Source organism: Erythrolamprus reginae, chromosome 8, assembly GCF_031021105.1.
Source record: "Erythrolamprus reginae isolate rEryReg1 chromosome 8, rEryReg1.hap1, whole genome shotgun sequence".
In the NCBI taxonomy this organism is placed as follows: domain Eukaryota; kingdom Metazoa; phylum Chordata; class Lepidosauria; order Squamata; family Dipsadidae; genus Erythrolamprus; species Erythrolamprus reginae.
In genome coordinates, this window is record NC_091957.1 from 9551359 (window position 1) to 9572103 (window position 20745).

The 20745-nt window shown below is 43.2% G+C and overlaps 2 protein-coding genes across 3 annotated transcripts in view; one reads left to right on the top strand and one right to left on the bottom strand.

Moving 5' to 3' along the window:
• Positions 1–20745, top strand: part of ST6GALNAC4 (ST6 N-acetylgalactosaminide alpha-2,6-sialyltransferase 4) — a 683294-nt gene that overhangs the window by 79081 nt on the left and 583468 nt on the right. The gene's annotated exons all lie outside the window — the stretch shown is intronic.
• CDK5RAP2 (CDK5 regulatory subunit associated protein 2) overlaps positions 1–20745 on the bottom strand; it is a 118572-nt gene that overhangs the window by 31431 nt on the left and 66396 nt on the right. For both annotated transcript variants that reach the window (XM_070758771.1, XM_070758770.1), the window contains exons 21-26: positions 19049–19517; positions 15233–15461; positions 12227–12325; positions 9342–9894; positions 3253–3485; positions 872–920 (exon numbers count right to left, since the gene is read on the bottom strand). In XM_070758771.1, coding sequence (XP_070614872.1) covers positions 872–920; positions 3253–3485; positions 9342–9894; positions 12227–12325; positions 15233–15461; positions 19049–19517 — 1632 coding nt within the window. The remainder of the gene's footprint in view (positions 1–871; positions 921–3252; positions 3486–9341; positions 9895–12226; positions 12326–15232; positions 15462–19048; positions 19518–20745) is intronic.

Sequence of the window (20745 nt, forward strand, 5' to 3'; positions counted from 1 at the left end):
CGGAACAACTAGAACTCGGACCACACGTTTCCTGAATAGTTTCTATCCCAGAGCTATACTCGTACTTAACAACGAACTAAAGGGTCACCATCAGTGAACTGTTGGACAATATTACTCGGTTTGTCATGTAGATGGTTGAGTGGTTCAGGGTGGGGAATTTGTAGTGGGTGGGACATTTATTCTATTTTTAAATTTACCTATTCTGATTTTATGTATGATGGGACTGGTCTCTGGGTGTCACAAGGCTTTCGTTGCCAATGACAATTCGTTGTTTTTGACAATGACAATAAAATAATAATAATAATAATAATAATAATAATTATTATTATTATTATTATTATTATTATTATTAAACTCAATCTGTATAGTCTGGAGGACAGAAGGAAAAGGGGGGACATGATCGAAACATTTAAATATGTTAAAGGGTTAAATAAGGTTCAGGAGGGAAGTGTTTTCAATAAGAAAGTGAACACAAGAACAAGGGGACACAATCTGAAGTTAGTTGGGGGGAAGATCAAAAGCAACATGAGAAAATATTATTTGACTGAAAGAGTAGTAGATGCTTGGAACAAACTTCCAGCAGACATGGTTGGTAAATCCACAGGAACGGAATTTAAAGATGCCTGGGATAAACATATACCCATTCTTCTATATTTCTTTGTTTCTACTGGCCCATTGTCCTTCCTGTCGCCAATGCAGTTTTGTTCAGGAGATATAAATTCTCATTGTGCCCAGAGAGAGAAATATCTGCCTCTACCTAGGATCAAACCCACAGCCTCCTGATTGTGAGGTGAGTGCTCCACCTCTAGGCCAAACCGGAAGGGTCCTTATAGAAGGATGCAGAAATAAAAGCCATTGTAGCAGCACCTACCTCTGGGCAAGATTGCAAAGCTTGGTCATTTCGTCCTCCATTGACTCTCCTACAAAGCCAGGGAGAAAGAAAAAAATAATTATAATTAGCAAGGAAAACCAAGCAGCCTATCAAAAGAATCCAGTCTAAAATTCTAGGTGTGGAAATAACCACAGTTTTAATATTTTTTACAGAAAGGAGCCAACATTTAGGAATTACACAAAGTAAAAAAATAAATAAAAACAGACACTTGTAAATCCCCAAACCCAGGTCCCCTCTGTGTGTTCTTCTCAATCACTTCAAGCAGACTGACTCCAGCCTTCTGGCTAAGGATGATGGGAACTGTAGTCTAACGTCACCCTTAGTGAAGCATGCAAACCAGCGTCTGCATTTCCTTCATCGGATGAGAAGACCACATCCTTCTTCTTTTGTCCTGGCCATTTTTTAACAGAGGCACGATTGAGAGCTTTTGAACAAACTCAATCCCCCTTTGGTTTGGTGGCAGCAGTACCTCAGATAGAAAGTCCCTACGGAGAGTGGTGAGGACAATGGAGGTGGGTAAAATCAGGACCAGGATCAGTGATGGTGAACCTTTTTTCCCTCGGGTGCCAAAAGAGCATGAACGCACACTATCATGGTCGGGCAGTAGGAAAAGCAAGTAGGATGCTTGGCTGCATAGCTAGAGGTATAACAAGCAGGAAGAGGGAGATTGTGATCCCCTTATATAGAGCGCTGGTGAGACCACATTTGGAATACTGTGTTCAGTTCTGGAGACCTCACCTACAAAAAGATATTGACAAAATTGAACGGGTCCAAAGACGGGCTACAAGAATGGTGGAAGGTCTTAAGCATAAAACATATCAGGAAAGACTTCATGAACTCCATCTGTAGAGTCTGGAGGACAGAAGGGATAGGGGGGACATGATCGAAACATTTAAATATGTTCAAGGGTTAAATAAGGTCCAGGAGGGAAGTGTTTTTAATAGGAAAGTGAACACAAGAACAAAGGGGCACAATCTGAAGTTAGTTGGGGGAAAGATCAAAAGCAACGTGAGAAAATATTATTTCACTGAAAGAGTAGTAGATCCTTGGAACAAACTTCCAGCAGACGTGGTTGGTAAATCCACAGTAACTGAATTTATTTATTTATTTATTTTATTTATTTAGATTTGTATGCCGCCCCTCTCCGCATTTAAACATGCCTGGGATAAACATATATCCATTGTAAGATAAAATACAGGAAATAGTATAAGGGCAGACTAGATGGACCACGAGGTCTTTTTCTGCCGTCAGTCTTCTATGTTTCTATGCATGAGTGCCCACACCCATAATTCAATGCCTGTGAAGGGCGAAAACAACTTCCCTCACCCCACACCCCACCCCAGAGGCCTTCTGGAGGCCGGAAACAGCCTGTTTCCAAACTTCTGGTGGGCCCAGTAGGCTCGTGTTTCGCCCTCACCAGGCTCCAAAGGCTTCCCTGAAATCAGGGGAGGATAAAAACTCTCCCCCATGCCCCCTGGAGGCTCTCTGGAAGCCAAAAATGCCCTTCCAGAGCCTCTGTGTGAGCCAAAAATAATCTGGCCAGCACACACATGCACGTTGGAGCTGAGCTAGGGCAACGGCTTGTGTGCCAGCAGATATGGCTCTGCGTGTCACTTGTGGCACCTGTGCCACAGGTTCACCATCACTGACCAAGATCATTGGGTGGCAGGAGGCTTACTCTGTAAACAGCGCTATTGCTGCAACGTCCTACCGGTCAATGACTACTTCAGCTTCAACCGCAACAACACAAGAGCACGCAACAGATTCAAACTTAATACGAACCGCTCCAAACTTGACTGTAAAAAATATGATTTCAACAATCGAGTTATCAAAGCGTGGAACTCATTGCCGGACTCAATTGTGTCAACCCCTAACCCCCAACATTTCTCCCTTAGACTCTCCACGATTGACCTCTCCAGGTTCCTAAAAGGCCAGTAAGGGGCGTACATAAGTGCAGTGGTGTGCCTTTCGTCCCCTGTCCAATTGTCTTTCCTTTCTCTCACTTATCATATATATTTTCTTTCTTTCATATATCCTCTCCTCTAAGTTCACTTTTACCCTTACATATATTACTACATGTCTATTTTTCTTCCTATGTATTTGTGTATTGGACAAATGAATAAATAAAATAAAATAAATAAATCTGTACTATTCTATTATTATGTCTCTAAATGGTGTGATGTTGGCAAAGGAAAGTGTTGGGAGAGGAGGTCTAAACAGGCCATTGTCTATTTTCTTCTTTTTGGGGGGTTCAACAGAATGTGAAGTCATGATGGGATGGAGTGAAACCTGTAGAGTAAAATCAAGAAGGATGGAACATCACCATCACTGAAGTTCTCAAGAAGATGACAGCTACCTACCGTAGAGACATTGGTGCTCCAGCCTCTCAAAGATCTGGGCGCTTTGGTTGAGCTGCTCCCGGAAGCTCTCGGCTACATAGTAATCCACCTCGCTGTCCCGCAGGAGATCTTCAAAGGCTCGAATCAAGTTGGACAAGTGTTGCCGGTAAGTGGCACAAATGTTGTGGCTCTCGTGGATTTTCTGGCGCTGCAGAGAGTCCTCGGGATGGGATGGGTATAAGGAGAAATCTTGCCTGCCGAAAGAACAGAAGGGGCATCTTCAGCTAAGTGTTCCAAAAAAACGAAACCCTCCTTTTCTAAACGATTATTATTTAGTTTGTTTAGAAAATGTACACTAGCCACCCGCACACTCTCAATCAGCTTGCAAAGAACATCAATACCCAAGAAAGGCAGTCCTTAATAATAACAATAATAATAATAACAACAGAGTTTGAAGGGACCTTGGAGATCTTCTAGTCCAACCTCCTGCTTAGGCATGAAACCTTACACTACTTCAGACAGATGGTTATCCAACATCTTCTTAAAAACTTCCAGTGTTGGAGCATTCATGTTGGAGCATTCATAACGTCTAGAGGCAAGTGGTTCCACTGATTAATTGTTATAACTGTCAGGTAATTCCTCCTTAGTTCTAAGTTGCTTCTCTCCTTGTTCAGCTTCCCCCCATTGCTTCTTGTTCTACCCTCAGGTGCTTTGAAGAATAGGTTGAATCCTTCTTCTTTGTGGCAACCCCTGAGATATTGGAACACTGCTATCATGTCTCCCCTGGTCCTTCTTTTCATTAAACTAGCCATGCCCAGTTCCTGCAACCGTTCTTCATATGTTTTAGCCTCCAGTCCCCTAATCACCTTTGTTGCTGTTCTCTGCACTCTTTCTAGAGTCTCAACATCCTTTTTGCATTGTGGCAACCAAAACTGAATGCAGGATTCCAAGTGTGGCCTTACCAAGGCCTTACAAAATGTATTAACACTTTGTGTGAACTTGATTCTATCCCTCTGTTGATGACGCCTAGAACTGTGCTGGCTTTTTTGGCAGCTGCTGCACACGGCTGGCTTACTTGAGTTATAAGTTTGTTTAGTGACCATTCAAAGTTATAGATTAGATTAGATTAGATTTATTGGATTTATATGCCGCCCCTCTCCGCAGACTCGGGGCAGCTCACAACAATGGTAAAAACAGTACATAGTGACACATCCAATTCCCACCAATCCAATTACAATTTTAAGTTAAGAAATTCATAAAACAACCCCAATATATATAGAAAAACAAGCACACAATCAATCAAACACCAAAACAACATGGGCAAGGGGGAGATGTTTCAGTTCCCCCATGCCTGACAACAGAGGTGGGTTTTAAGGAGTTTACGAAAGGCAAGGAGGGAAAAAGTGTCCAGTGCCTCTTTGGTCACACGATCCGAAATTGCAGACATGTTGCCAACCAGCTCCTATTGATGACGGCTGCAGTGCGCCATGGCCATGCGACTTTTCGATCACATGATTCCCCTTTTGCGATGTTTTTGCCGGACTATTCACTGAACAACCATTTGAGTCATTTAACAACTGCAGTGATTCACTTAACGTCTGAGGCCAAAGGGATTTTAAAATGAGGCAGCACTCACTTAACCAATGTTTCGCTTAGCAACAGAAATTATGGATTCAATTGTAACCCAAGGACTACCTCTAGACAACAATACAAACTGTAACAACACACACACACAATCACACACACATACACACATACACACCACAGGAGCTGGATAGAGGAAACTAAAATTCAGATTTCATCCTTTCCAAAATTAACCAGGGTAGCTTTCGACCAAAGTTTAAGCCAGGGGATGTTTTCGATCAAGACGGTCCAATTTTTGGCCACTTCAACACTTGTGGACTTTCAATTCCCAGAATTCCTGGGCTGGCTGGGGAATTTGGGGAGTTGGAAGCCCGCAAGCCTTGTGAAGTTGCCCCAAAATTGAGCATCCCTGTTTTTAAAGTACTTTGCAAATCTAAGACTAAATTCAACCCTTCGCTCGATTGCGCCAATTGTTGGATAACCAACTAAATATGAGCCAGTAGTGTACAGTGGCAGCCAAGAAAGCCAATACAATCTGAAACTGCATTAACAAAGGATTCAATCTAGGACTAGGGAGGTACTAACACCGCTCTATAAAGCCCTAGTGAGACCACAACTAGAGTACCACATCCATTTTTGGTCACCACACTACAAAAAAAAACATTGAAATGCTAGAGAAAGTACAGAAGGGAGCAACCAAAATAAGGGGACTGGAAACTTTAACATGAAGAGTGTTTGTAGCATGGCCAGTCTGGCGAAGAGAAGGACCAGGGGAAACATGATAGAAACATAGAAACATAGAAGTCTGACGGCAGAAAAAGACCTCCTGGTCCATCTAGTCTGCCCTTATACTATTTTCTGTATTTTATCTTAGGGTGGATCTATGTTTATCCCAGGCATGTTTAAATTCAGTTACTGTGGATTTATCTACCACGTCTGCTGGAAGTTTGTTCCAAGGTTCTACTCCTCTTTCAGTAAAATAATATTTTCTCATGTTGCTTTTGATCTTTCCCCCAACTAACCTCAGATTGTGTCCCCTTGTTCTTGTGTTCAATTTCGTATTAAAAACACTTCCCTCCTGGACCTTATTTAACCCTTTCACATATTTAAATGTTTCGATCATGTCCTCCCTTTTCCTTCTGTCCTCCAGACTATACAGATGGAGTTCATTAAGTCTTTCCTGATACGTTTTATGCTTAAGACCTTCCACCATTCTTGTAGCCCGTCTTTGGACCCGTTCAATTTTGTCAATATCTTTTTGTAGGTGAGGTCTCCAGAACTGGACACAGTATTCCAAATGTGATCTCACCAGCACTCTATGATAGCAGTGTTCCAATAATTGAGGGGCTGCCACAGAGAGGAAGGGGGGGTCAGACTGTTTTCTAAAGAACCCAAAGGCCAGACAAGGAATAACGGATGGAAGCTGACCAAGGAGAGATTCAACTTGGAAATAAGGAGGAACTTTCAGACAGTGAGAGCAATCAACCGATGGAATAGACATTGCCTTCAGAAGTTGTGGGGAGCTCCAACACTTGACTTTCAAAGGAGACTGGACTGCCATTTTTAAGAAATGGTGTAGAGGAGGGTTTGAGCTTGAGTGGGGGGGTTGGACTAGATAACCTACAAGGTCCCTTCCAACTTTAATCATCTGTAATCTGATCAGATCGGAAGCTCTCAGGAGCTCTGCACCTGTTATGGAGGATGACAGGCAGGTGTTTGCCAAAGTTATTTTCACTTCTCCAGTCGCTCGGCTAACCGGGATCTAACCAAACGTAGCTTTAATGTAGGAAATAAATTGAGAGTAGGTTTCATGCTGTGGCTCGGGAATGAATTTTTCTATCCCTTCGCTTCTTTTGATATATTTCTGTATTTCGTTTACAGAGACTGGGAGGGGGCCCCCACAGCCCTTCCAATCCTGGGCTGTGATAAGTGTAAATAAAATGCAGATATATTTTTTTGCACGAGGGGAAAAAGCTGCATTTTTTAAAAGTAAAAAGTCTCCTGCCGCATGAATCCCAGCGACCGGTTAGGTCCCACAGAGTCGGCCTTCTCCGGGCCCTGTCAACTTAACAATGTCGCTTGGCAGGGCCTAGGGGTAGAGCCTTCTCTGTGGGGGCTCCGACCCTCTGGAATCAGCTCTCCCCATAGATTCGTACTGCCCTCACCTTTCTTGCCTTCTGAAAGAGTCTTAAGACTCATCTATGCCGCCAGGCTTGGGAAGATTAGACCTTAGTCCCCTGGCCGATGAATGTTATGTATGGTTGTTGTTTGAGTGGGTAGGATTGGTTTTTTAATAATACTGGGTTTTATAGACTAGTACGTTTTTAGATTAATTAAATTTTAAATTAATTGGATTTAGACAATTATATTGTATTGTTCTTCTTTTTTATGTGTTATAAGCCGCCCCTAGTCTTCGGAGAGGGGCGGCATATAAATCCAATTAAATAAATAAATAAACACACACTGTTGGAAATGTAAATCAGTGGATGGTACTTACTACCACATGTGGTGGTCATACCCAGAAACAAGGAAGTTCTGGATTATGATTCAAAATATGTTAAAAGATATATTAAAGTTTGAACTAGAATTAATACCCGAGATAATCAGAGAACAACACGAAAAGGCTAATTATTATTTGATAATACACAGACTAACTGCGGACCGACTGGTTTTTGCACAAAATTGGAAAGAAAGAAAACGTAGCAACCGAGGATCTGGCGATTAGGAAAATACTAGAAAGCGCAAAATGGAGCAAACTTACACTTGTTACAGAATAAACAGGAAGAAGAATGTTATACTCCCAAGGTATTATACCTCCCAAGGTGTGCCCATGTTTCTTCAGCACTCCGCGGACTGCATTGGCTGCCAATTGGTTTCCAGGCACAATTCAAAGGGTTGGTCATGACCTATAAAGCCCTACATGGCATCGGGCCGGATTACTTACAGGACAGCTTTCTGCCATATGAATCCCAGCATTCATTCATTCATTCATTCATTCATTCATTCATTCATTCATTCATTCATTCATTTATTAGATTTGTATGCCGCCCCTCTCCGTAGACTCGGGGTGGCTCACAACAACAATAAAACAATTCATAAAAAATCTAATAATTTAAAAACATTAAAAGAAAAACCTCGTTATTAAAGCAGACATACACACAAACATACCATACACAAATTGTATAGGCCCGGGGGAGATGTCTCAATTCCCCCATGCCTGACGGCAGAGATGGGTTTTAAGGAGTTTACGAAAGGCAAGGAGGGTGGGGGCAGTTCTAATCTCCGGGGGGAGCTGGTTCCAGAGAGTCGGGACCGCCACAGAGAAAGCTCTTCCCCTGGGACCCGCCAAACGACATTGTTTAGTCGACGGGACCCAGAGAAGACCAACTCTGTGGGACCTAATCGGTCGCTTGGATTTGTGCGGCAGAAGGCGGTCCCGGAGATATTCTGGTCTGATGCCATGAAGGGCTTTATAGGTTAAAACCAACACTTTGAATTGTGACCGGAAATTGATCGTCAACCAATGCAGACTGCTGAGTGTTGGTGTAACATGGGCATATTTAGGGAAGCCCATGATTGCTCTCGCAGCTGCATTCTGCACGATCTGAAGTTTCCGAACACTTTTCAAAGGTAGCCCCATGTAGAAAGCATTACAGTAGTCGAATCTCGAGGTGATGAGGGCATGAGTGACTGTGAGCAGTGAGTTCCGGTCCAGATAGGGCCGCAACTGGTGCACCAGGCGAACCTGGGCAAACGTCCCCCTCGCCACAGCTGAAAGATGGTTCTCTAATGTGAGCATCCGGTCAGGTCCCACAGAGTCTGCCTTCTCCAGGTCCCATCAACTAGACAATGTCGTTTGGCAGAGCCCAGGAGAAGAGCCATCTCTGTGGGGAGCCCGGCCCTCTGGAATCAGTTCCCCCCAGAGATTTGTACTCCCCCCACGCTCCTCGCCTTTCATAAGAACCTGAAAACTTATTTATGTTGTCAGGCATGGGGGCATCAGATCCCAGCCTCTGACCATTGAATGTTTAGTATGATTATGGTTGTAATTATATGAATGATTTTAATGTTTAGCCTTTTTATAATGTTTTAAATTAACTGTTTATATTAATTGGATATAGCTTATTGTTGTATACTGTATGTTGTGAGCTGCCCTGAGTCCACTGAGAAGGGCAGCATACAAGTCCAATCAATCAATCAATCAATCAATCAACAAACAAATAATAAATACATACATACATACATACATACATACATACATACATACATACATACATACTGTGTGGGATAAATTTTATATTTGGATTGATGGAAATAAAGAAAGAGAAAAGAAATGTAACTGTAAACATGCTTTCATGCTTAATGTTTTTGCTGCACATTCTTTTTGTTGTTGTTGTTGTTGTTGTGTTTGGTTTTTGTTCACAAAAAGCCAAATAAAAAAATTAGAAAAATAAATAAATAAACCCAACCATACACACACAAAAAAAGACAACCCTTGTCTCCAAGGCCAAGCAGCTGCTACTCACTCGTCCCGGGGCGCCAGTTTTTTGAGCTTCTCGTGAAGACGATGGACTTCGTCCACCAGTTTCATGTTAGTCATCTGCTCTTTTTCGAGCTCGGCTTCATTTTCCAACAACAATTCCCGGAGTTTCCGGATGGTCCGTTCGTTCGAAGGATCAGATCCGGAAGAGCCCTCAATGCCTTCCTTTGGCTGCATTTCGTCGGAGAAGCTGGCCGATTCTGGCTCGCTTTCCTTGAACGCCGCGGGAGAGGGACTTCCGCTGTCACTCCGGACTCGATCTGTGGGGTCTCCGGGAAGAACCGGTTCAACCAAATCGAACTGGACCAGCAGCAGCTGGTATATTTCCACCACGGATTTCAGATCCCTGATCCTTTTCCTCAGGTCGTCGATGTCGTTCACGGCTTCGCAATCAAAGATGTTGAGGCTGAGCGCGTTCTGCTTTTTGCTCTCCGAGAACGCAGACACGGCATCCCCATTCTGATTCTCGGGGACCCCAAGTGGGGGGCCAAGCTCTGGCAAAGCAGACTGTTTGGACTCAGGGGTCTCCCTTCCTGTTTCTGGAATGGGGAAAAAAGGGGGAATGCATTTGAGTCAAAGATTTATCTGTCTGTCTGTCTATCTCTATCTCTCTATCTCTCTAACTCTCTATCTCTCTATATCTATCTATCTATCTATCTATCTATCTATCTATAATCTATCTATCTATCTATCTATCTATAATTAATATTTATTTTGATTTTTTATTTATTTATTTTGTCCAATACACAATGAGGGTTTTAGTGAGTATATATCTATATACAGTGGAACCTCGACATACGAGCAGCTCTACTTACGAGCTACTCGAGATAAGAGCTGGGAGGGGAGCGACATTTTTGTTCGCCTCCCGAGCTCACATTCGGGATACGAGCGCCAAGGAGCTGTCTCGGCTTCAGGAGACAGCTCCTTGGCGCTCGTATCCCGCGTGTTTTAAAACGTCCAACCCCCAACCCCCCCAGGCCGGCTCTGATGTTTTAAAACACGCGCGCCGCTTCGCAGCTGTCTTCTGAAACCGAACGCGGAAGTTAGTGTTCCGGCTTCAGAAGACAGCTGCGAAGTGGCGCACGTGTTTTAAAACGTCAGAGCCGGCCTAGGGGGCTCGGGGGGAAGCCCCCGACCCCCCCAGGCCGGCTCTGACGTTTTAAAACACGTGCGCCGCTTCGCAGCTGTCTTCTGAAACCGAACGCGGAAGTTAGCGTTCCGGCTTCAGAAGACAGCTGCGAAGTGGCGCACGTGTTTTAAAACGTCAGAGCCGGCCTAGGGGGCTCGGGGGGAAGCCCCCGACCCCCCCAGGCCGGCTCTGACGTTTTAAAACACGTGCGCCGCTTCGCAGCTGTCTCTGAACGCTAACTTCCGCGGGTTTTTTTGTTGTTGCACGGATTAATTGACTTTACATTGTTTCCTATGGGAAACAATGTTTCGTCATACGAGCGTTCTGACTTACGAGCCTCCTTCCGGAACCAATTAGTCTCGTAAGTCGGGGTTCTACTGTACACATAGTAAAATACATGATGAAGGTTATAGAGAAGATACTCATAGTAAAATATATCTAAGAAATAATAGAAAAGAAGGTATAGTAATAGAACATATCAATGAAAGAATAGAAGAAGAGATATAGGAATGGAAGAAAAGTATAGGAGATATAGGAGAGCAATAGGACAGGGGACGGAAGGCACTCTAGTGCACTTGTACTCGCCCCTTGCTGACCTCTTGGGAATCTGGATAGGTCAACCATAGATAATCTAAGGGTAAAGTGTTGGGGGTTAGGGGATGACACAATGGAGTCCGGTAATGAGTTCCACGCTTCGACAACTCGGTTACTGAAGATTTTTTTTACAGTCAAGTTTGGAGCGGTTAATATTAAGTTTAAATCTGTTGTGTGCTCTTGTTTTGTTGTGGTTGAAGCTGAAGTAGTCGCCGACAGGCAGGATGTTGCAGCATATGATCTCGTGGGCAATACTTAGATCTTGTTTAAGGCGTCTTAGTTCTAAACTTTCTAGGCCCAGGATTGAAAGTCTAGTCTCATAGGGTATTCTAGCTATCATCTATCTCTCTCTATCTCTCTATCTCTCTATCTCTCTCTCTCTCTCTCTCTCTCTATCTATCTATCTATCTATCTCCCTATATCTATCTATCTATCTATCTATCTATCTATCTATCTATCTATCTATCTATCTATCTATTAAAAAACCTAATTTTGCTGGCATTTGTATGCAGCCATTTTCTCTTTCTTATTTATTATTCCATTTTGCAATGAAAGAAATGATTGATGGAGTAACTTTGGAGGCCTCTTTGATGTCGAGAAAGAGGGAACGGGGGAAAAAAATCTGATACCAGGTTCACTCCGTGATCATTAATCCCACGTACAAACTGCTTTAAGCTGTTCAGTTACTTCCTGAGAAATTCAAACAGGAGAACGGGGAGGGGAAAAGGTATCTGTAGCTCTCAAAATCTGCTTGTTAAGAAGGCCGTTTAAAAATAAATTTACAGAGAGGATCAGAGAATTTTCACTGCTTCCAGCTCGGAGGGAAGCTATACCTTCCAATTATACATTAAACGGCTTCGTAAATCCCGCTGACGAGTTTAAAAAAAAAAGTTAATTCTTAGATGCTGCTTTTCCAAAACGAACTACAAACAGAGGCCGGTGAGGAACAATTAACGGCGAGCCAAATCAAGTATGAGACAGAATATTTTAACAGAAAATAACAGAATATTTGAACCTATTTTGGGGGGGGTTGGGGTTTTTTGCTTTTTCTTGCAAGTTGGGTTAGGAACTGCAGAGCCGGCAAACTGCAGCTGTGCAAAAAAAGAAAAATGTAGGAGCTGCAGAAATTCAAAGTAGAAAAATCGTACCTATTTGGGTCGCTTTGCCGATGCTCTGATCCTGGTCTCTTTGGATACCGGGCAGATTAAGATCTGCTCTAGAGATCTTTGGCTGGATGGCTGATGCTTCTGCGGAAATAGGGAGGCGATATATTGCGTTTAAGTGACCAGGAGGAAATGACAATATTAAATCATGTAAATAAAATTGGGAAAAGGAAGAAAAGGACCGTTGAACTTACCTGAACGGTCTTCTCGATGCGCTGCAAGGAGAGTCCAACATGGGTTATTCTTCAGTCTGATTGGTAGGGACTTAGTTTAATTTAAATAATAGACAGGCACCGCCCCCCTTAGTCCTCCAGTCTAATATAAAACGAAGGAGCAGTAGTACAAACACAAATTTTATTGAACCCGGAATTCAAATCCATAAAACTATAACCTCAGCCCCAAACAATGGCCCTGGTCCCAAAGCCGGGAGGGTTTGGACTCTCCTTGCAGTGCATCGAGAAGACCGTTCAGGTAAGTTCAACGGTCCTTCTCCAATGCACTTGCAAGGAGAGTCCAACATGGGATACACCCAAGTTAGAGTCAAAGAGAGGGAGAAGGCTGGACCAGGGGCTCTGCGAATGAACACACCCCTTGTAGTACAAATACTCAAATAAACTTAAAGTTTAGAAAGCTAGAAAAACTCTGAGTCCCTTTACTGCGACTGAGTTTTTTAGACTGGAGGGCTAAGGGGGGCGGTGCCTGTCTATTATTTAAATTAAACTCAGTCCCTACCAATCAGACTGAAGAATAACCCATGTTGGACTCTCCTTGCAAGTGCATTGGAGAACGCCACATTCCATTGATGTCATCTTTTTGTGCGTTCTGTTATCTCTTGTTTCTAGGGAAAACCTAAATTCCTTGCCTTTGTACTTGGCCTTTGTACCTGGGACGATATAATGTCACATTCCAACAATGTCGTCTTTTTGGGCATTACATATCTCGTTTCTAGAGAAAACCTAAATTTCTTTTTTCCTTTTCACTTGGCTTTGTGCCAGGGACGATGTAATGCCACATTCCAATGATCTCATTTTGGGGGGCATTATGTCATCTCTTATTTTCTAGGGAAAGCCTAAATTTCTAGCCTTTTCACTTGGCTTTGTGCCGGGGCAATGTAATACCACATACCAATGATGTTGTCTTTTTGGGCATTACATCGTCTGTTATTTCCAGGGAAAATTTAAATTTCTAGTCTTTTCACTTGGCTTTGTTCTAGGGGAGATATAATGCCACATTCCAATGTTGTCATCTCTTTTGGGCATTACACCGTTTCTTATTTCTAGGAAAAACCCGTTTCGAGCCCATCCACTTGGCATTGTGCCTAGAGCAATGTAATGCCACATGCCAACGATGTCATCTTTTTTGCATTATGCCACCTCTCATTTTTAGGGGAAACTTAAAAATAAATAAATAATAATAATAATAATAATAATAATAATAATAATAATAATAATAATAATAGTTTATTAGATTTGTATGCCGCCCCTCTCTGAAGACTCAGAGCGGCTCACAAACAATATACAGTGTACATAGAAACATAGAAGATTGACGGCAAAAAAAGACCTCGTGGTCCATCTAGTCTGCCCTTATACTATTTCCTGTATTTTATCTTACAATGGATATATGTTTATCCCAGGCATGGTTGAATTCAATTACTGTGGATTTATCAACCATGTCTGCTGGAAGTTTGTTCCAAGGATCTACTACTCTTTCAATAAAATAATATTTTCTCACATTACTTCTAATCTTTCCCCCAGCTAACCTCAGATTGTGTCCCCTTGTTCTTGTGTTCACTTTCCTATTAAAAACACTTCCCTCCTGAACCTTATTTAACCCTACAAATCCAATGTTTAAAAAAGTTTTAAAAATAACCGTGAGAGTAACATCTAGTCACTGCCGAGTTGCCTTTTGTTTGGTATGTATGTGTGTATGACTGTATAGTGTAATTTAGGAGGTTTTATTGATTAGTTAATGTGGGTTTTAATATTTTTTATTGTTTATATTTGACTTCTAATGTATCGTCGTACTATTTTATTGTCGTAAGCTGCTCCGAGTCCCATTGGTTTGGGCGGCATATAAATCAAAGAAATTAAATTAAACCTGGGGGGGAGGGGCTTTATGCATGCATACACGAACTGCGCCGTGAGGACACGCATGAAAAGGGAAACAATTGGCCATGCAACACAAACAAGGCCGCAAGCTCTGCTCCCACTCACACAGCCCAGGGGCTGACAGCGTACGGCCTGGCAATGGTCTGTGGGCCATGGGTGGCGGGCCGTTGTTCTAGTGTACGACCTCTTCTAAATCCAAAGGAAAGGATGAGATGAAATGTGGGGTGGGTCCAGTAATGGGCAGCCAAAAGTTTTACTGCCACACTGTGGGTGCGGCTTATTTTGTGGGCGTGGCTTATTTTGTGGGCGTGGCTTATTTTGTGGGCGTGAGTTAATGGTCATGTGAATGGGTAGGAGTGGCTTGCCGGCCATGTGACCAGGTGGGAGTGGCTTGAATGTTCATCATCATTCAAGTGAACTGTTAAGTCCTCGACTTACAAACCTTACCAGTGTCGCTCGCTGGTGACAATTTGCTTTGTGTTTCCCGCGCTCTCCTTCCTGGGTTGCCTCCCGCCTCAGGCTGGGTAGCTAGGCGACCGGGTGCTGCCAGAAGCATAAATGCTGCCACCCACGCCTTCTGATTGCACCTCAGGTGGGAAGTGGCTGTGTGTGGCTGGAGGGGAGCTGGGCAGGAGAAAGGGAAGCTCGTCCGAGGCCAGGAAGGAGGAAAGAGGAAAAAAGCAAGGAGCGCAGACGCAGCAGCAGCAGCAGCAGCAGCAGAGGAAAAAAAGAGAGCCATGCTGAGACCAGTAATCCAAGTGACAGCTGCCGATCAGCTGGAGCTGCGGACGCATTTTCATTTCCGCCGGTGGAACTGCGTTCCACCCCGTCCTGCCTGCTGCCCACCCCTGGGTGGGTCTCTTTGCAAGAAGTCTTCCCATACCTGCTTGTTTGTCTTCTTCTTGTACGTCCTTCCGGATGGGCCCGTGACCCTCGCTTTGGTGGGCCTCTTCTCTCCACTGCCTTCCCTTCGGGCCTGGGTCCAAGGTGAAATCGCAATGCTGGAGGTCCGGTCTGGGCAGTGGGGTCATTAAGGAGATGCTCCCCAGGGATCGGGAGGGCTTCAGCAAAACAGGCAAGCGCGATTTCTTAGATTGGTAACAGGAGTTGCTCTGCACGAAACACAAGGCCGAGAGAGGATTTTAACAGCGCATCAGCAGGGACCAGAGAAAGAATCCATAGAAATAGCATTTAGACTTACACAGTGCTTTTACAGCCTTCTCTAAGCGGTTTACAGAATCAGCCTCTCACCCCGCACAATCTGGGTCTTCATTTTACCCACCTCGGAAGGGCGGAAGGCTGAGTCAACCTTGAGCCGGTGGTGAGATTTGAACAGCTGAACTACAGCTAGCAGTGAGCTGAAGGAGCCTGCAGTGCTGCACTCTAGCCACTGCGCCACTCCGGCTCTATCAAACCCAGTCTGATAGAATCCAGGAAGAGAACGTTTTCGCATTGGTTTTTGTGTTTCTAGTACATTTTGGATAAGCGACCTCTCAGTCTCTTCTTAAAAGCCTCCAATGATGAAGCACCCACAACTTCTGAAGGCAACTTCTGTTCCACTGATTAATGGTCCTTACTCACTGTTAGGAAGTTTCTCCTTAATTCCAGGTTGATTCTCTCCTTGATTAGTTTCCATGCATTGTTTCCTCTCCTGCTTCTCTGGGGATTTATGATCGTGGTTATCACTTGTTGCTTGCATGTATTATTCTCCAGAGACAAATTCCTTGTGTGTCCAATCACACTTGGCCAATAAAGGTCCCTTCCTCTATTCTATTCTATTCTATTCTAATTTTTATTCTATTGTAATTTCTAGTCTACTCTATTCAAATCTAATTTCTATTCCATTCTAATTTTTATTCTATTCTAATTTCTATTCTATTCCATTCCATTCCATTCTATTTCTATTCCATCCCATTCTTCCATTCCATTCCACTCTATTCTATTCCATTCTAATTTCTATTCAATTCTTCTATTCTATTCTTCTATTCTATTCTATCCTATCCTATTCCATTCCACTCTATTCTATTCTAATTTTTATTCTATTCTAATATCTCTTTTCTTTTCTTCTCTCCTCTCCTCTCCATCCCATTCTTCCATTCCACTCTATTCCATTCTATTCTAATTTTAGTTTTATTCTATTCTAATTTCTATTCTAATTTTTATTCTATTCTAATTTCTAGTCTATTCAAATCTGATTTCTATTCCATTCTAATTTCTAGTATATTCTATTCTAATTTTTATTCTATTCTAATTTCTATTCTAATTTCTATTCTAATTTCTATTCTATTCCATTCCATTCCCTTCTATTTCTATTCCATCCCATTCTTCCATTCCATTTCACTCTATTCTATTCCATTCTAATTTCTATTCTATTCTATTCCATTCTATTCCATTCAATTCCATTCCATTATATCCTATTCCATTCCATCCCATTCTTCCATTCCATTCCATTCTATTCTCTGCCTATTCCATTCCATTCCATTCTATCCTCTTCTCTTCTATTCCACTCTATTCCATTCCATTCTATTCTCTGCCTATTCCATTCCATTCTATTCTATCCTTTATTGCATTCCATTCCATTCTATCCTCTTCTCTTCTATTCCACTCTATTCCATTCCATTCTATTCTCTGCCTATTCCATTCCATTCCATTCTATTCTATCCTTTATTCCATTCCATTCCATTCTATCCTCTTCTCTTCTATTCCACTCTATTCCATTCCATTCTATTCTCTGCCTATTCCATTCCATTCCATTCTATTCTATCCTTTATTCCATTCCATTCCATTCTATCCTCTTCTCTTCCATTCCATTCTATTCTCTGCCTATTCCATTCCATTCCATTCTATTCTATCCTTTATTCCATTCCATTCCATTCTATCCTCTTCTCTTCGATTCCATTCTATTCTCTGCCTATTCCATTCCATTCTATTCTATCCTTTATTCCATTCCATTCCATTCTATCCTCTTCTCTTCTATTCCACTCTATTCCATTCCATTCTATTCTCTGCCTATTCCATTCCATTCCATTCTATTCTATCCTTTATTCCATTCCATTCCATTCTATCCTCTTCTCTTCCATTCCATTCTATTCTCTGCCTATTCCATTCCATTCCATTCCATTCTATTCTATCCTTTATTCCATTCCATTCCATTCTATCCTCTTCTCTTCTATTCCACTCTATTCCATTCCATTCTATTCTCTGCCTATTCCATTCCATTCCATTCTATTCTATCCTTTATTCCATTCCATTCCACTCCACTCCACTCCATTCTGAAAAAATGACATGGTCATTTTTCACACTTATGGCCGTTGCCCATGGTCACACGATGAACCTTCAATGCTTGGCAACTGACTCGTATTGCAACCTTCCAAGGGGAGGTCAGGTTCACTTAGCAACCATGTTACTAACTTCGCCCCCGCAATGATTCCCCTAACAACTGTGGCAAGGAATATTGTAAAACGGAGCTCACTCTCTTGCCTATCAAGGGAAATTTGGGGTCTCCATTTTGGCGGAAGCAGTGACTCCCTGTTACGTTGAACAAACCGGATAGCCATACGATTTTACAATGCTAATTCTTAGCTAGCTACTGTATCTTTCCCCCTTCCTTTCTTTGTCTGAGACCTTTTCCAAGTTCGGAATTTTTTTTTTTTTAATGATTAAGGAAGCACGTCGACACCCCATGCATCATTAACTTAAGAAATTACCCCCTGAATGTTGCAATAACTATGAAAATTACTGGTTATTTCTGGGCATTAAGGATGTTCAGGAACAATGCTCTACCAAGTGACTGATTAGCTGTAATAGAGAATAATGGCCAAAAGACCGTAATAGCTAGGAGCAACGTTACTCCAAGTGCTTCAGAATTTCTTCTGGGTGGAGAGTGGTGGGATAAGATCCCCACACACCCCAGAAGACACACTCTGAGTGGAGGTCTCCGAGAAGAGCCATCTCTTTGCCTCAGTTACTCAGTGAGTAAGGGGTGAGGAGGGACAGGGAAAGAGAAAGAAAAATCGAAATGAGACCTCTGCGAGAAAACCACCAACCACCAGGGATTACTACTACTATTACTACTACTTTCTGCAAACCCCACTCTCTTCTAGCACTGAAGATGTTCTCTAGTTTGGTAATGAGACCCCTGCAAGAAAACCAACAACAACTAGGGATTACTGCTACTACTACAACTACTACTACTACTACTTTCTTCAAACCCCACTCTCTTCTAACACTGAAGATGTTGTCTATTTTGGAGACACACTCTGAGTGTAGGTCTCTGAGAAGAGCCACCATTTTGCCTCACTTACTCAGTGAGTATGGGGTGAGGAGGGACAGGGAAAGAGAAGGAAAAAATAAAAAAGAGATGTCTGCAACAAAACCACAAACCACCAGGGATTACTACTACTACTACTAGTAGTAATAGTATTTTCTGCAAACCCTACTCTCTTCTAGCACTGATGATGTTCCCTAGCATGGGGATGAGACCTCTGCAAGAAAGCCACCAAGCTCAGAGAGCACCAACGACCCCACAGCCCTCCTCCTCCTCCCAATCTCACTCCCTCTAGCACTGACTATGTTACTTAGCTGGGCAACGAAACGTCTGCAAGAAAACCACTAAGCTCAGAGAGCACCAAGGAACCCCCACCCCGACCTCTCAATCCAACCCTGACCTACCAAGGACCCTCCTACAATTGATACTCACTTTATTTGCTTTGTCGATTTGAAGGGTAGCCTTCTGTGGATCGCTCTTGGCTGAGACATACCTCTGCCAGCAATCCTGGTCAAACCGAGAATTCTGAGCGGTGGCGCCATCTTCGGAGACCGCCGTCCCTTTGCCTTCGTACTTCGGCCTCGCGGCGGCGCCCGACCCACTCAATGTTTGGGTAGCCGTGTCCTTCACGTCCGCTTTTGACGATTCGGCCTCCGTGTTCATCAATACCCCCGCAGTTTCGGCGTCCCCTTGTCCGGGCGTGGGTTGCAGTTCACTCTGTTGCTTCAGCGTGATGTTGGCTTGCATCAGCTGTTCGAGCTCCGATCTCAGTTGGATGATCAGCTGCTTGAGATCCCCCTCTGCTTTATTCTCCAGATCATTGCTGAAATTGTCTCCATCCACGATCTTCTGAGGATCTAATGGCTCGTTTGCAGTCTGGCTCTCTGCTTGTCCGTTTCTTCTGCGGGAAGCGGAGAGGGGAAGGAGGAACGGAGGGAGAAAAATAAATGACGGTAACTTGTTGCTTGTATCCTAAGATTTTTATTAATATTGATTGTTTCTTCATTGCTTATTTGACCCCTATGACAATCATTGAGTGTTAGACCTCAGAATTCTCGGCAAATGTATCTTTTCTTTTACGTACACTGAGAGCATATGCACCAAGACAAATTCCTTGCGTGTCCAATCACACTTGGCCAATAAAGAATTCTATTCTATTCTATTCTAAAAAAAAAGCCCAACACTTGTAAGAAAACAAATTCAACGGTTGCAAAAACAACCCTACTTGGATCAGGAGGCTCTTCTCACAGTCACTCATGCCCTTGTCACCTCACGGATAGATTATTGCAACGTGCTCTACATGGGACTATCCCTGGAGCATGTTCGGTGACTTCAGCTAATCCAGAATGCAGCCACACGAGCTGTTGTAGGTACACCTAGGTACATCCACATTATACCAATCTTCCGCAGACTGCACTAGATCGCCGAGCACAATTCAAGGTGTTGGTTATTACCTTTAAAGCCCTACATCGCTTAGGACCAGATTATCTTTTAGACCGCCTTCTACCACATAGTTCCCAGTGGCTGGTAAGAACCCACTAAGTTGATCTTCTCCGGGTCCCATCAGCTAAACCAGTGAGGGCGAACCTATGGAGCAGGTGCCACCGGTGGCACAAGGAGCCATGTCTGTTGGCACGCGAGCTGTTACCCTAGCTCAGCTCCAACATGCATTAGACCCCGTAGAGCTCCATGGTTCAACGAAGAGCTCCTGGAGTTGAAACGCCAGAAGAGACGTCTAGAGAAGCACCGGACCAGATTATCTCAGGGACCGCCTTCTGCTGCACGAATCCCAGCGACCAGTTAGGTCCCACAGAGTGGGTCTTCTCCGGGTCCCGTCAACTAAACAATGCCGCTTGGCGGGACCCAGGGGAAGAGCCTTCTCTGAGGCAGCCCTGGCCCTCTGGAACCAACTCCCCCCAGAGATTAGAATTGCCTCCACCCTCCTTGCCTTTCGTAAGCTACTTAAAACCCACCTCTGCCGTCAGGCATGGGGGAATTGAGATACCCTTTCCCCCTAGGCCTTTACAATTTTATGCATGGTATGTCTGTATGTATGTTTGGTTTTTATATTAATGGGTTTTTTAATCATTTTTAGTATTGGATTATTATTGTATACTGTCTTATTATTG